At 26.7% G+C, this 16,456-nt stretch overlaps 1 protein-coding gene across 4 annotated transcripts in view; it reads left to right on the top strand.

Annotated features, from left to right (window-relative positions):
* Positions 1 to 16,456, top strand: part of LOC122513109 (cGMP-specific 3',5'-cyclic phosphodiesterase) — a 186,673-nt gene that overhangs the window by 155,849 nt on the left and 14,368 nt on the right. For all 4 annotated transcript variants that reach the window (XM_043629363.1, XM_043629364.1, XM_043629361.1 and 1 more), the window contains exons 7-11: positions 7,045 to 7,214; positions 13,074 to 13,296; positions 13,463 to 13,537; positions 13,692 to 13,730; positions 13,801 to 14,082. In XM_043629363.1, the coding sequence (XP_043485298.1) occupies positions 7,045 to 7,214; positions 13,074 to 13,296; positions 13,463 to 13,537; positions 13,692 to 13,730; positions 13,801 to 14,082 (789 nt within the window). The remainder of the gene's footprint in view (positions 1 to 7,044; positions 7,215 to 13,073; positions 13,297 to 13,462; positions 13,538 to 13,691; positions 13,731 to 13,800; positions 14,083 to 16,456) is intronic.

The following is a 16,456-nucleotide window of genomic DNA, read 5'->3' as shown; positions in this document are numbered from 1 at the left end:
TATTGGCGGTGCTACTTCTCGCATAATAATTTAATATAAAGGGATATTAGGGCAGAATTTTATGAATAGGATATACTCTTTTATTTATATGCTCTAGGTTTCAAGTTTTCTTTGTTTAATTTTTGGTTTTTTTTGTTTATGATTTTCTTTTTTTTTTTGGTTTCTTTTGTGTTTTTGAAAATTTGGTATGATGATTTTGATAATTTTGTGTGAAAAGGAAATAGAAAGATATAGGGAAGGAAAAGGGGAAGGTGGGGGGAGAAGTGAGAAAAAAATCTCATTTTTTCTCTCTTTTTGTTCGCTACAATTTTTGTTGATTATTTTTCCTTTTTCAGCAATTGTGTATCTCTATTTTGCATTTTGCAACCTTCCCCCTGGGTGAACTGAGTAGCCTGGGGCTCACGTTGGCGCTTTAATGCGGAATTGAATACACTTTGCTTTTTGGAAGTTCTTTTTTTTGTTTTTTGTTTTGGATTTTTTTTTCCCTCCTTTCAATTTAAAATTTTTGTTTGTTTTTCTTTTTGTTTTCATATTTTCTATATTTTTTTGAATTATTTTTGTTCTCAACTGTCGATCCTACATAAATTTGTACAACGACTCTCTATCAACTTTATAGTTCATGGCGATTGAACAAAGCCTTACTAAAATACTAAACATAAAATGTTCACATATAGAAATGGCTGTATGCACTGTAACAGGCCACTAACGAGGAAAGAAGAAGAAGAACAAGAACAACTAACGTCACTTTCCAAGTCTTGATTTAATTAGGGTGACCATACGTCCGGGTTTTCCCGGACATGTCCTCTTTTTACAGTAGGCTACTTTTGTCCTACCGGGTTTTTTAATATGTCCGGGTTTTTGCAACTATAATAATTTTAAAATTATAAGTCTTTAAAATATCCCAGATAACAATCGTGCGTCGCACGTTTCTCGCACCACATGCGACTCGCACTAGTGATGGTATTTTGCGTGCAATTTATCAGTCACCTGTGATGCAGTCACTGGTAAGAGTAATATGAGTCGCACCCAAGCATCACCGTCTGCTTGTCTCACACTGTATCGCACATGAGAGTCATCAGTGATGGGTACATAAGTGCGAGTCAAATGAGTAGTATATATGAGAATTATGACAAAATATTTTTAAATCTTATTTAAAAAATCGCTATGAGTTTTTTATATTATTAGTTAAAATGTTGATCTTAAAGTCCGTGTATAAAAATTAAAATTAAAATTTTTCAGACTTCAAAAATTTTGGAAAATAGTTTTTAAATGTTTTAATGTTTAAAAAATAAAAAATTTACTTCAAAATCAAAAAGTCAAAATTTAATAAAGTAGTCAACGCCTAAAAAAAGTAATTAAGAATAATTTTTTCCTTTTTCATAAAACTCATTAGCAATTGAGTAATTGCATTATATTTCAACTAAAGTCGTTGCCGACTAAGGGGCCATTCATAAATTACGTAACGCCTTTTTTGGTCATTTTAGACCCCCCCCCCTCCCCCATGTAACAAACTTTTACATACATTAGCGCCATTTTTATAATGAGTGTAACAAATATCTTGACCCCCCCCCTACCCCCTGAAGCGTTACGTAATTTATAAACGGCCCCTAATTTAAAAAAAATAATATTTTGCAAGAATGATTTTAAAGGAATTAGGATCACTAAACAAAAATAATTTTTAAAATATTTTTAGTATTTATTGTAAAATAAGCATTTAAAGTATATGAGGTCGTAAAAACTGTCACTTTTTCGTTTATTACAAAATATTAAATATTATTATATTTTTCGTAATTTTTCATTTTTTGGAAGAAAGTTATTTACATTTCAAAATCGTGAAAATAAGCAAAGTGCCAATTTTAATTGCTTATTCTTTCACACTTAAAAAAAGGAAGAAAGTGATAAGAAGAACTAACAGTTAATCGCAGCAGGTAGTTTATACTTGATAAAGTTTTATTCAACTTAATAATTTCTCTTTCTTGCATTTAGTAAATAAAAATTTGCAAAATTAGGTTATTTGTCAATTGAACTTTAAAATCATTTTTTGTTTAATATTTCTTATTATTAATTGTTTCTATCAATTTATAATAATAAACTAAGTCATTCTTAATAGATTCTAATATTTTTTTTTACATTTGCATAGTAAATGAGTTTTCTTTAATATTTTTTAATAAACGAAAAAGTGACAGTTTTTACGACCCATAATATATACCTTAGATGCTTATTTCACAATAAATACTAAAAATATTTCAGGACAAGTAGAAATGTTTTTTCAACATTTCGGTTAAAAAAATTCTTTTTATTTTAAGTCCAAATTTCACGAATTTTGACCCTATTAATTTACCTAATCTTTTAAAATTAGTTTCAAGAATATTTCATGAATCTTTTGTTATCAATCAAAAATAGATTTTCTTAATTCAAACTTGAATTAATTATTATCTTTACACAATATTCAGTTTATTTATTACCGTGTGCACTTAATTAAATAATATTAAATGTATAAATATATAAATCATTTAGTACCTATATTTTTTTAATAAATTTTTAGTAAATTCTTTATATTATTATTTAAAATAAAAATAATTAACATAAGTTATCAATTATAATAAATAAATATTAATATTTTTTTTATTTATTTAATTATTAATTGTAACACTCATATGTAAAGAAAGATAAATTTAGAAAAAAATTTTTTTTATAAATATTTTAAAAATTATTATAGATAATTAAATGATAATTAAATTGTGCAATAAATATTCCTGAAACTGCATCATATTAAATAAATATTCATTATCAATCTTATTTAAATAATATATTATTAATAAAAATAAATATCATTTAAAATCAGAAAATATACGGCACTGGCATTGATATAGTAGATTAGGAGAGTTCTCATCCAGCCATCAGTGGCCGTGCGGTTTAAATGCGTTGCGTTATAGACTTCCGGTATGCGTCGGGGCGGAAAGACCTGAGTTTCGATCCCACATGCGAGCGGGATATTTTTCATTCTAAGCGTTATATAAAATAATAAAATTATTATTTAATTTGTATAAATTATAAGTATTGTGAATAAAAACTTGTGAACATGTTTGTAAATAATATTGAAAATCTGTTAAAAAAAGGAACCAAATTAACAAAAATTATCTTTTTTTACAAAAATTATTTTTTAAAATTACTATTTTAAATGACATTTATATTGTGAGTAATTCATTATTGATATGAAAATATTAAAGTTATTAAAATAATAACTTATTGTTATTAAATATATAAATACACACATATATATATATATATATATATATATATATATATATATATATATTGATAATTATATATATATTGATATTATTTCTATGCATGTATATGCATAGAAATAATATCAATAATATTTATTATTATAATTATTAATAATTCATATATTTATATTATATTGAATGAACGCGATAGACACGCGTAAATTTGGGAACAGTGACAGCAGTCTTGTTCAGTCCTGCATTAGGCTTATTATAATTATTATTATTGTAAATGTATTTTAATTGTCATTATAGATTAGCTACTCGATGTACTCTCTCGACATGCGAGTCATATGCGACCATCATGACGTGCGATTCATATGCCACGCATATGAGGACGCATCTGTGTGGTCCAGTGATAGCACGAGGTGCGAATTATTTCGAACGCATGCTAGCACTGTGTCTGGCACAGTGCGCGCACTTTGCTATCTGGGATAATGTAAAATGAGAAAAGTATTGAACAGTTTTTTATAGATTTAATAAAAATTTTAAAAAATGTTATTATCAATGTTTTATAATTTATATAATAAAAAGTATACTTATATGCAACAATGAGATTTCAGACGCGTTTAATTTTAAAAATTTGGATTGCAAAAAATTTTACGACTTAGTTTTGAAAAATTAACCGCTTTTGTCTGAAGTGGGTAAGTCTTTAAAATATAATGTAAAATAAGAAAAGTATTAAACAGGTTTTTTTCTAGATCTAATGAAAATTTTAGAAAATGTTATTTATCAATGTTTATTAATTTATATAATAAAAAGTATACTTATATGTAACAATGAGTATTGTCTTTTTCCCAATAATTGATTTAAAAAATCAATTATGTTTATTCGAAACAAAATATATGGTTATTGACTTCCACCATAACTGCAATAGTGTCCGGGTTTGTCCTCACTGTTAACTTAAAAGTATCAAATTGCAACGAAATGATTCCAAAAATGCTAATCAAATTAAAAGTTAATCCAAATTTTTGGCATCAATTTGATCCACTTTATTAGTATCAATTTGATACTTTCAAGAAAACTGTGCTCTTTTTTAAATATGTATAGTCATACTTTTAAAAAAATAATTATGGTCACCCTAAATGATTTAATATTTATGAAACTCAACTCTAAATGAAAAATAACAATCAAATTTTATATATCCACAGATCAAATAAACTTTTCTCTACAATTTTATTACACTTCTTTCTACAAATTTATATTTTACTCTTACTTTTTGTTTATTTTATCATGCAACTAAAAAAACGTGTCTATACTGCACGCACGCCCTCTAGCGTCTCTCCAGACCAAAAGAGTTTAAAAATCTTATTCCGTTCGTGAGATATCATTATAAACGTCCGAGCATGTTTTTTGACAAATGCATTGAATTAGTCGATTTTGAACGATTTTAGGCTGAAAATACTCGGCCGTTTATAATGATATTTCGCTAACCGATTAAGATTTTTGAACTCTCTTGGTCTTAAATTAAATATGAGACTTAAATGATCACTCTTATGTAAGTTTTAAAATTTTTCTATAATTTTTAAAAAATGTGCAGGGGTTGAAAAAATTTCCAAAAAAATTTTATTTTTTAAATTTTTTTGTCAAATTTGTCGATTGCTGGAATCTTTGTATAAATTATTAAAATTTTCAGTTATGTATCATTAATCGTAGAATTTAATAATCTTTCAAATGGTATATTTGTTAATTTTCTGACATTTGTATTTACAAAAAAATCGTGATTTATAGATTGGTATGTTTTTGGGCCGTGCGCTTGCAGCCGTACCGATAATTCCCGACGGTAGTGTATAAAGATGCACGGAGAAAAATGGATAGTCAAATTTATAATCTAGATAATCATGGGTGATAATCTTGGATACTCAACTATAGGACAACCATCTAGATATTCAAATTTAGTATCTTGGGATAATCAAACTTACATACTAACTGCCATTATCCAAGATGTTCACATTTGACTATCCTAGATAATAAACGCAAGTTGCTGTGTTTATACCTACACATCTAAATTGATCAATAAGAAATATTTAATGATAAAAGTTAATTTTTTTAGAAATTAGTGAACATTTTTCCTAGATAAACAATTGTTTATGGAAAATCTGAAAATTTTAAAGAACAAAATACATTAATTTAACGATACCCTTGAAATTTTTAAATTCTTTTGACGGGTTTAAAGGTTATGTTGCTAATTGTAAGTTTTATATATTTTTTAACAATATTTTTTAAGCAATATTATATCTGAAATTCAGTATAAAAAACTTGATAATGCTTTTAAATTTCGAATAATATAAAACTCTTTAACGGTGTTCGATGGTCTCTTAAATTTCTCGATAATGTGCGACCAACAGTTATCACCCAACAAATACGGCACTGACCGGTTTAAATGACGTGTAATTGGTAAACATTCATTTTCTAACAAATTTCCATCTGTTCACAGGCACTTTTTACAAAATCTGGCAACGTGCATTTGTCACAAATGTTTTTAATTGTCTTAATTGAAAAGATTTTGTCCATCCATGTAGAAACGCGGTTGCAGTATTGGAATTACCATAGCAATGTAATACGAATAATTTTGACAGCTGAACCTTTACGCTCCCTGCATGCTTCTGCCCTCTACTGTCAAAATGGCTGTAACATACGTCTTGTGGCTTGCCATTACATTACTTTTTTATTTACAATCATCCTGCAACCGCGTTTCTGCATGGATTAACAAAATCTTTTGAATTCAGACAATTAAAAACATTTGTGACAAATGTACGTTGTCAGATTCTGTAAAAAGTGCCTGTGAACAGAGAAAAATTTGTTAGAAAATGAATGTTTACGAATTTCACGTCATTTGAAACAGGCAGTGCCGTTTTTCTTGCGTGTGATCGGTAATCAAACTTCTGCGCAAGCGCTCGGTAAGTTGACTATCCAGGATAAGGCCAACGCAGAATAGATCTGTAACCGGAACCGCAATCGTAACCGTAAGCGTAAGAATTAGTTAGAGAAGGATAAACAATATACCTATCCTTCTCTAACTCATTCTTACGGTTACGCTTACGATTGCGGTTCCGGTTACAGATCTATTCTGCGTTGGCCTATAATAAATTTGATTATCTAGATATACTAAACGGGAATATATAATATTTCAGGAAGATAATATTTCTGACTATATAAATAATAAATTTGATTATATATTTTCTAACTATCTACTTTTAACTATCCATTTTTCTCCGTGTGAGTTTTTTTTCTTTAGTGAGAGGAAATAATTTAGTAATTTCAAATTTTTATTTTCTCTCCCTCTCTTTCAAAAAAAAGAATAATTAAAATAACAGATATTCCTTTCTTAAAAAAGACATGGAGTGGAAAGGTCGAATGTATCGAAAAGTATCGAAGTAAAGAATGGGCAATGAGAATGTAAAATCTTAATAGAAGGGTGTTTTTAAAATTGTTTGTACATGTGAAGGTGTCGCTGCAGTCGTATGTTATTTAAAAAGAGCGCGAATATATAAATTTTATTTTTGTTAAGAGAAAGTACTCATAATAAATCTTATTTTGCATTGTCAAAAAAAACGTCAACATTTCAAATATAAATAAGCAAATTATTAACTGAAAAAATTTGAATATTATTATTAATGAAATAATGGACTTGGACAATGGACATATAAAAACTAGCACCGTAGACGGCCGCTTGCGGCCGTCGGAGGAGCTAGTTTTATTAAAAAAAAATGTGTATTTGATTGGTGTATTTGATTTAATTGGAATTTTACAGGATCCACGATTTAACAGCGCCATCGATATGCGAACGGGTTACAAAACTCATTTGATTCTTTCAATGCCAATTTGTAATTACGAGGGTGATGTTATAGGCGTGGCTCAAATCATCAACAAAACTAATGGCAGCAATGAATTCACCGAAAGGGATGTTGAGGTCTTTCAAAGGTAAAATTACAATATTTTGAATTTCAATATTTTGGATTTTAATCAGGGTGTCTAGTCATGAAAGTATTCTGAAATTACAAAAAGTGTATCATTTCATTTCCTGGAATTTTAACGTTTGTATTTGAATTTTTTAAATTTTGCTTTTCTATTTTCAAATTAATTTCAAAATTTCGTTCAAATATTTCTTCAGTCGAATAAAGTAATTATTTTTAGTTGATTGACAATTATTTTTCATGTTATTGTCACTTCTAATTGGATTTAGATTTTCAAGCTTCGCACACGTTAAATAGTAAAAAAAGTTATCGAAAACTTAATTTTTAAAATATGAATAGAACCATCATTTTTCCATTATTTATACAATATAAGTAATTGTTGCCATAAATATTTAATTTCGTTTTTTCCTGACATTTACCTGATTTCCAGGCAAAATTTTGACTTTGTCCCTAAAGAATAGTCTGATTCACTCTAAAAATTATTAGATACTACTCAAAAAAATTAAAATATCTATTACGCATTTGTTTACGAATTTCTTTAGTTGTAAAGTTATTCAAAAACATTAATAACTATATTACTTTTCCATAAGAATTAAGGTTTTCAAAAATTTCCAATTCAAACCTTTTTCAAATTCAACAACTTATAATAATTAAAATAAAATCATTATTTTATATGAAAAGAATATTGTTTATGTAACTTCTTCAAAATTATTTTCATCATTTCAATTCAATTATTATTTTCTAAAATTTTTACCTAAAATTCTTCTTTAAGTCGATTATTTTTAACAATTTTTCAAAAAGTTCTTTAAGAATTTTCAAATCTATTGGTTAACCATTCAATTTTAGGAAATTTTGATTATTCGGAAATTATTCAATTAAATAAGGGAAGTGTTCCGGTTGTGGGCACCCTTTTGTTTTTGCCTCATAACATTTGTCCATGTGCATATTATACAAATATATGTGTACGAATTTAAAGCTAGAGGTCTAAGGTGACTGTCAGTGAAGGAATTAAATTGATTCCTTTAAATAAAAAAGTTTTATTAGAAATTTAGTGAAATGGGAATTTTTTGACAAAAAAAATTTTGTACCCGGTTGTGGGCACCCTTGAAAAATCCGCTAAAAATGGAAAAATATTAAAGGAAACCAACACAAATAAAGAAGAAATGAAAGTTTCTTTATTTTAAGAGAATTTGCTGGGATAAAGAACAAAAATGATGACACGTTTTCACACTATATGCTCATCGCTAACAAAAGCATAATGCTTGCATGTGAAGTAGCTAGTACGCATAACATAACGCACTTCGAATGCACTGAACGACTATATTCATCGCATTTAATGGAGTTTGCGGCTGTCACTTTCCTTGGCAGAAAGTTTAGATAGATGAGACAGTAGTCCTCATCATTGTCAGATGGTAGAGCCTCCTTAACATAAAGGTGCCCACAACCGGGAATGACAGTCATTTTTTAAAAAGACCAACACATTTTGTGATGCAGGATTTTGGTTAAACACGAAGGTAAATCACAAAATATAATGACAACACTGCAAAAAAAAAATTAAACCCTTTTTTTCTGAACGAATCTACACCCATATGTTGCTCATCGAAAACAATACAAAATTACTTTTTTATTTATTTAATGCAAATTTTCTTTATTATGCTCACAGCTATTACACAAATGCATATATTTGTTTCGTTATCAATACGAAAAGTCCGTATTGTCAACGAACACGACTTGCAATACTTAGATCAGTAAAGTCTGCTTGCCGTCGAAGTTTACGTAGGGGTGCCCACAACCGGCGCACTTCCCTGTTTAAAAAAATTATTAAAATGGATAGGATTTGATAGAATTTTCTTCCTTCACTCCTTGAAATTCGAATCCAATTTAATCAAATATTGAAAATCCAATCCACTTCTATCCAAAGTAGAAAATTAAATCCATTCCTATCATAAGTTTTGATGTATTATCTATCAAAGTTAATAATATTCTAAAATTCAATATTTTACTATCAAGAGTTTGGATACGAATTCTATCAAATTCTATAAGTCGAAAAATCTTATAATTTTCTTTCCATGAGCTTTGATTGAATACCTATCAAATTCTTTCCAAATGAAAATCTAATATTTCTCTATCCAAGATTTGAATACAAATTCTATAAAATTCTATGAGTTGAAAATTCTTATAGTTTGCTATCCATGAGTTTTGATTGAATATCTATCAAATTCTTTCCACATGAAAATCTAATATTTCTCTATCCAAGATTTGGATACAAATTCTATCAAAATCTATGAGTCGGAAATTCTTATAGTTTGCTATCCATGAGTTTTGATTGAATATCTATCAAATTCTTTCCACATGAATATCCATTATTTCTCTATCAAAAGGTTTGGATATACAAATTCTATCAAATTTTATGATCATTCCCCAAATGTCATTTTTCCGAAAAGTCATTTCACCGAACTGCACTTTTGCGAATAGTCATTTTTGCGAAAAGTCATTTTTACGAATTGTCATTTTTGCGAATTGTCATTTTTGAGAATTGTCACTTTTGCGAATCGCGAAAAGTCATTTTTACGAATTGTCATTTTTGCGAATTGTCATTTTTGAGAATTGTCACTTTTGCGAATCGCCAATATTACGAATTGTCATTTTCCGAATAGTCATTTTTGCGAAAAGTCATTTTTATGAATTGTCATTTTTGCGAAAAGCTATTTTTGCGAATTGTCATTTTTGCTAATCGCCATTTTTACGAATTGTCAATTTTCCGAAAAGTCATTTTTGCGAATTGTCATTTTTGCGAAAATTCCTATAGTAAACTTGTATGCATATATAGATTCACTATAGGAATTTTCGCAAAAATGACTTTTCAGAAATTTGACAATTCGCAAAAATGACATTTCTCGAAAATGTCGTTTCGTAAAAATGAAAATTGGCAAAAATGACTTTTCGGAAAATTGACAAATCGTAAAAATGGCGATTCGCAAAAATGATTTTTCGGAAAATTGACAATTCGCAAAAATAGTTTTTCGAAAAAATGACAATTCGCAAAAGTGACATTTCGCAAAAATAAGTATTCGCAAAAGTGCAGTTCGATAAAATGACATTTCGGAAAAATGACATTTGGGGAATAATCATGCGCCCCTTTATGGTTTTGTTGTGAACTACAGATTTTCATAAAAGTTTTAACATTTTAGAAAATCAACGAAATTTTTTTAACACAGTTGAGCTGTTTTTTTTATTTTTTTATTTCGTTTAATGTTATTTTTTGCAAATATTTGCAAAAAATTACAAAGCAGTCAAATGACATTTGAGCAAAAATTTATTAAATATTTAATTAATATTTTTAACATAATAGCATATATTGCAAATCTCTATAAATATTTTAATTTCTGCTTGTATTTTTATAGGTACTTACAAAAATTATAATATTTTACATAAACTTACGTTTTTCAAAGTTGCAGTTTATATAGACAGGTCGAAAAATATTTCTCACGTCGATTCGATAGCCGCGGTCGTTAAGCATTTAGATAGATAGGTCATAGGTGCGGGGTTCGATTCCCATAGGGTACAAGTTTTAATTTAATTCTTCCAGTTTAATTAAAATGTTTGTATGTTTGGACTTTGGAGTGTGCTAAGAACATAATGTTATTAATGGTCATAAGAATCTTTTATTATTTTTTCCACAAATATTTTTTTTCAAAGCGTATGTTTTCAATTGTAACCACCTTGGATACAATAGGAAAGAACTTTCTGTCATTTTTCGATATAGGATTTGATAGAATTTAAATCAAAAAATCTTATTGGATTGGAAACACTTTTTAATAATCAATTTTGATAGAATTTGATAGGACTTTCTTTGAAATCAGTGGGACAACATGGGACAATTTTCGGATAAACAAAGTATTGATTTGGATAGACTTTCTATTAAAAGTATTTGATAGAAACTGATTGTAATTGTTGAAAATTTTGGATTCAGAAACACGATTGAAATGGAAAGAAATTTTTTTCTTTCCATTTCTATCAAATTTTTTAAATAGGGTTCCCCTATATATTAGAAAATAAAATCTTCAAATAATTTCAAAAAAAAATTGAATGAAAGTTTTGCAAAAAAATTAATTCTACAGAATTGTTGGTTAAAAGTATGAAAAACTCCAATTTTAAAATATTTTAAGTTAAAACTTATTAAAAATTCAATTATTTCTATAAATTCATGTTATAATGCTTTTAATATTCAATTATTATCAAAAATTTTATCTAAAATTCATTTTTAAATCAATTTTTCTTAAAAAATTCTACTAGAATTCAATTATTTAAATACAAAAATAAATAATTTATTGAATAATTGAATGTTTCTTAAAAATTTTAAATTGAATTCTCATAAAGAATGTTATCAACAAATTTTTAAATAATTAAATTCTTTCAACGAACTGTAATAAAATTTTTAGGAATAATTACATTTTTCGAGGAATTCGATTAAAATTATATTATAAAAATAATTGAATTCTTAAAAAGAAATTTATTATTTATTTGAGGTTATGTTTTAAATTTTTTGAGTAAAAATACAGAAAGAGAATCAATTATTAATTAAAAATTGTTGGTTTTCAAGTTTTCATTATATTCAAAATATTCAATTAATATTGGTTTAAAATTCAAATAATTAAAAATGAACTTTTAATCAAGATAAATCTAACTCGAACCCAACCTATAATTCGTTTGCTTCTTAGGTACCTTTCTTCGGGTCGCGTCACAAATAATAATTGGAATTTTTACGAGAATTTCTTTGAATTTTTTAACATAATTGAATTTCTGTGAAGAATGTTATTACTTTTGAAAATAATTTTAATTCAAAATTCTAGGAAAAAGTTAGTTTTTTGAAAAATTTTTACTCAAATTGTCTTGAAATTGTCCGATTTTTTGAATATGTATTTAATTGAAAAATTTTCGAGTAATTGAAATTTAGTAAAATTGAATTGTAAATAAATGGATTTCAGAATTATTTTATGAAATCATTTTTTTTTTGTTTAAATAATTGAATTTTCAAAGAACTTTCTCAAAAATTATTATTAAAAATAATCGATAACATTTTTTTTAAATTTATCTAACATATATGATGCTTTTAAAATTTAATTATTTTAAATTTTTTAATGTTTTCTACACTAATAAGAAAGAAACTGAACGTTGCCATTTTAAAATCATATTAATTTAGAATGTTTATGGTTAAAAAAAATTCAAGAAGATTCTCAAGAAAAAAAATATAGCTTTTGGTGACAAAAAACTAAAAAAAAGTTTCCAAATAGTAACAAACCGTAAAAAAGTAGTAAATAGTAGCTTTTAGTAGATGAGTGCGAAACCTGAAAGCTGCTATGAAGAATATTTGACGACAGAAATTAAAAATAAAATCACTCATATCCCTAAAATTTTAAACATTCAAATGAACAATTTTTTTACACTTCTTTCAATTTAAATTTTATTACAAAATCTTTTTTGTATAATCAATAAAATTAATTATTTACTGAATAAATTTTTAATTTAGTTTTTCACGTTAGCATATAGTAATTTTTGAAAATATTTAAACGCATGGAAAATTTTATTTCTTGAAAATTCAAAACGTTAGGAAAACAATAATTCAATGCCATTTCTCGGAAAACTTTTGTAATTTCAAACTTGATTTTCAGTGGACACCCTTTAAATTGAAAATATATCTTCTTTTGGAGAAATATCTGCTAAGTTAAAATTTGGGGACTTTTCTTGAAGACGCTTTTAAGTAAAATTACGCATTCAAATTATAAACTCTCCAAGTATTTATCTGGGTTAATGATAAAATCGATTACATTCCTAGGTTGTTGAAAATTTAACTTTATTTCGTTAGATACCTAACCTTCTGTGGAATTGGTATTCAGAATGCGCAACTCTTTGAATTATCTGTCCAAGAGTATCGACGAAATCAAATACTACTTAATTTGGCGCGAAGTATTTTTGCCGAGCAAAATAATTTGGAGTGCCTCGTGTCAAAAATTATGACCGAGGCAAAAGAATTACTAAAATGTGAGAGATGCGCTGTTTTTCTTTTGGATGTTGACTGCGGAGAAGCGGTAAGAATAAGAAAAAAAACACCTCACGATCATCGATCGTGGACAGAAATTTCTTGATGATAAATAAATTAATTAAAATTGCAATAAAATTCAATAATCTTCCAATTTTTTTAAATTAGGAACAAAAAGTTTTATAAAATAAATAATTTCTCGACAAATTTTTTAGGGTCACCTGGAAAAAATTGTGGAACGACCAGGAAGAATGGTGCAAGAAGCAAGAAAACCACTTTCGAGAAGAGAGGTGAAAAGAAATTTCAATTTTAAATCATAAATTTACTTTCAACTATTTAAGTTTTAAATTAAAAATAAAAATTTTTTCTCGTCAAAAATAGTATTTCAAAAAATTATTTTCCTTCCGGAAATGACAATAAAATAGGGAAAAATTCACATTTCAGAGTAACAATATTCAAATGGAGGACATTTATCACCAACACGTAAGCTGAATAAATAGAAAATTGAAAAAATAATCTACAAAAATGATAAAAAAATCGTAACGTATTTCAGGGAACAAGCGAAATCAACAAATTTACAATGGTTTTTGAAATGGAAAATGGAAAAGAAGAGGCGCGAGTTTACAGGCCAAGTGCTGAGGATCTTTTAAAGCCATTGGGACGAATTGCAAAATATGTCGCATTTTCGGGCGAAATTCTAAATATCGGTGATGTTGCGTCATGGTTGAAAGTTCCAGTTGTGGAAACGGGAAGTGAACCTGCCAGAAGCATTCTCTGCATGCCAATTGCCAATGGACAAAAGGATGTAATAGGAGTAGCTCAATTAATAAATAAGGTACGAAACATCAATTTTTTCATGTCAAAAGAAAAAGATTAAACAACAATTTCACTTTTCCCCTGACATTAAAGAATATTCTGATTCGCTCTAAATGATTAGATACTCAAAAAAATGTTCCATTACTTTTATTTGCAAATTCCTTTAATTGTAAAATTATTCGAAAACATCAATAACTTCATTTTTAAATAAATATTTAATCATTATTATTTTTCCATAGGAATTAAAATTTTCAAAATTTTCAAATTCAACAACTTATAAGTTTTATAATAATAAATTAAAAATGACCAAGTGATAAAATAATTATTTTATATTAATATAAGAATATTGTGACTTTGACTTCTTCAAAATTATTTTTATCATTTTAATTCACTTATATTATTTTCTAGAAATTCTAACTAAAATTCTTCTTTAAATCAATTTATTATTTTTAATAATTTTCGAAAAAGTTCTTTGAGCATTTTCAAATCCATTTGTTTACAATTCAATTTTAGGAAATTTCGTTTATTCGCAAATTCTTCAATTAAATATATACCTATTAGAAAATAAAAGCTTCAAATAATTTAAGAACAAATTCAATTAAACTTTTTCAAAAAAATTAATAGTACAGAATTGTCAGTTAAAAGTATGAAAAATTCAAGTTTTCAACTAATTCAAATTAAAAAATTTTCAGAATTCAATTATTTCTAAAAATTCGTGCTTAATGCTTTCAATACTCAATTATTATCTAAAATCCATTTTTGAATCATTTTTTGTTAAAAAATTCAACGAGAATTCAATTATTTAACTAAAAAAATAAATAAAATATTGAATAATTGAATATTTCTCAAAATTGAATTCTCGTAAAGAATTTTATGAACAGATTTATAAATAATTGAATTCTTTCGACGAGTTTTAATAAAATTTTTATTAATAATTACATTTTTCAAGGAAATCGATAAAAATTGTATTAAAAATAATTGAAATTCTGCGATGAGTTTTATTAATTATTTTAAATTATTGAATCTGTTTAAAAAGTTTTATTATTTATGAATATAATTAAGGACAGTATTTTATGACGCTGAAAATTACTGGATTATGCCCTAAAAAACTGATTATTATGCGAAATTATGCGTTGAAAAATTAAAAAGTGCAAATTGATGCTTTTGAAAGAAAAACGTTATTAAGGACCCAAATAAAGCTTTTAACATTATTATGTTAATTAAAAGTTGCATTTTAAACTAATATATAGCTAGAATAATTTAATAAGTTTCTATTTAATTATAGTATAAATTACATTATTCATAATATATACACTGAAAATAATTAAGGGGGCAACCCTAGTTGTAGGGTACAAAAATTTATCATTTGCATGAATTTTTTTTAAGAAAAACCACCAACATTTTTAAATAAAGCAACTTATTCTCTATAAATATAGAGTAAAGAGCATCATAAGAAATATTTTTTGCGATGACCACGGTAACATGGAGCTGGTTTCTCAGAAATACAAAATTCAAACGAATTTAGTTAAAGTAAAAGATAAAAAAATGCTGTGGGTTCTCAGCTGTAAAAAGATATTGTTTGGGGTCATCCATAAAGCATACTTAATTTCCGAAATTTTATCCCCAACCATCTTGATGCTTTTTCCATTAATGATTAATATGAATCATGATATTTTATGGACCCACCTACTCCTTCAAATATCTAATGCTTTATGGACGACCCCTTTCTTAAAAAAGGAAATCATTCTATTGATGTGAGGAGTAGATTTTTATGTATTAAAAAAGCCCACTAAACTCAAGAAAAATCGGAGATTCAGTGCAGTAGGTTTGAGAAATAGTGCGATCACCGATTTGCAAAATGCTGTTTTAAGAAAAACGAGTTTAAAGTTTTATCATACTCTTTCATTAGACGAAATTTTTTTACGGGCTACAGGAAGTCAGACTTAACTGAACCTTACTTCAGATCTTTAAAGCTTTATATCTCACTCAATTATTAAAATATCAACTTATTATTTTACAAACATATGTCTGAGACCCTACCCACACAGTACCGAAACTTTCCTAAAAATTTATTAAAGATTTACTTGCAAACATCGAAGAATTTACTTGTAAAGTTACATAGCTCAACATTTATTGAAATGGGACATTTAAATCTTTGCAGAATTTTCACTAAACTTCGCAAGTAAATATGTACTTCCAAGCTTGCAAGTAAATTTTTAGTAAATATTTAGGAAATTTTCGGTGTTGTGTGAGTAAACTTAGAAAAAATACAAGACAAGAAAAACCGATTTTTTTAAAATTACAACTAGGATTGCCCTTTTAATTATGGATGATTAATTTTATTCATAAATTTATGATAAAATGTATTTATAAAGAGATATTTCGTTAATGCA

The sequence above is a fragment of the Leptopilina heterotoma genome, unplaced genomic scaffold (genome assembly GCF_015476425.1).
Source record: "Leptopilina heterotoma isolate Lh14 unplaced genomic scaffold, ASM1547642v1 Lhet_134, whole genome shotgun sequence".
Lineage (NCBI taxonomy): Eukaryota > Metazoa > Arthropoda > Insecta > Hymenoptera > Figitidae > Leptopilina > Leptopilina heterotoma.
This window is presented reverse-complemented; position numbering and strand designations above follow the sequence as displayed.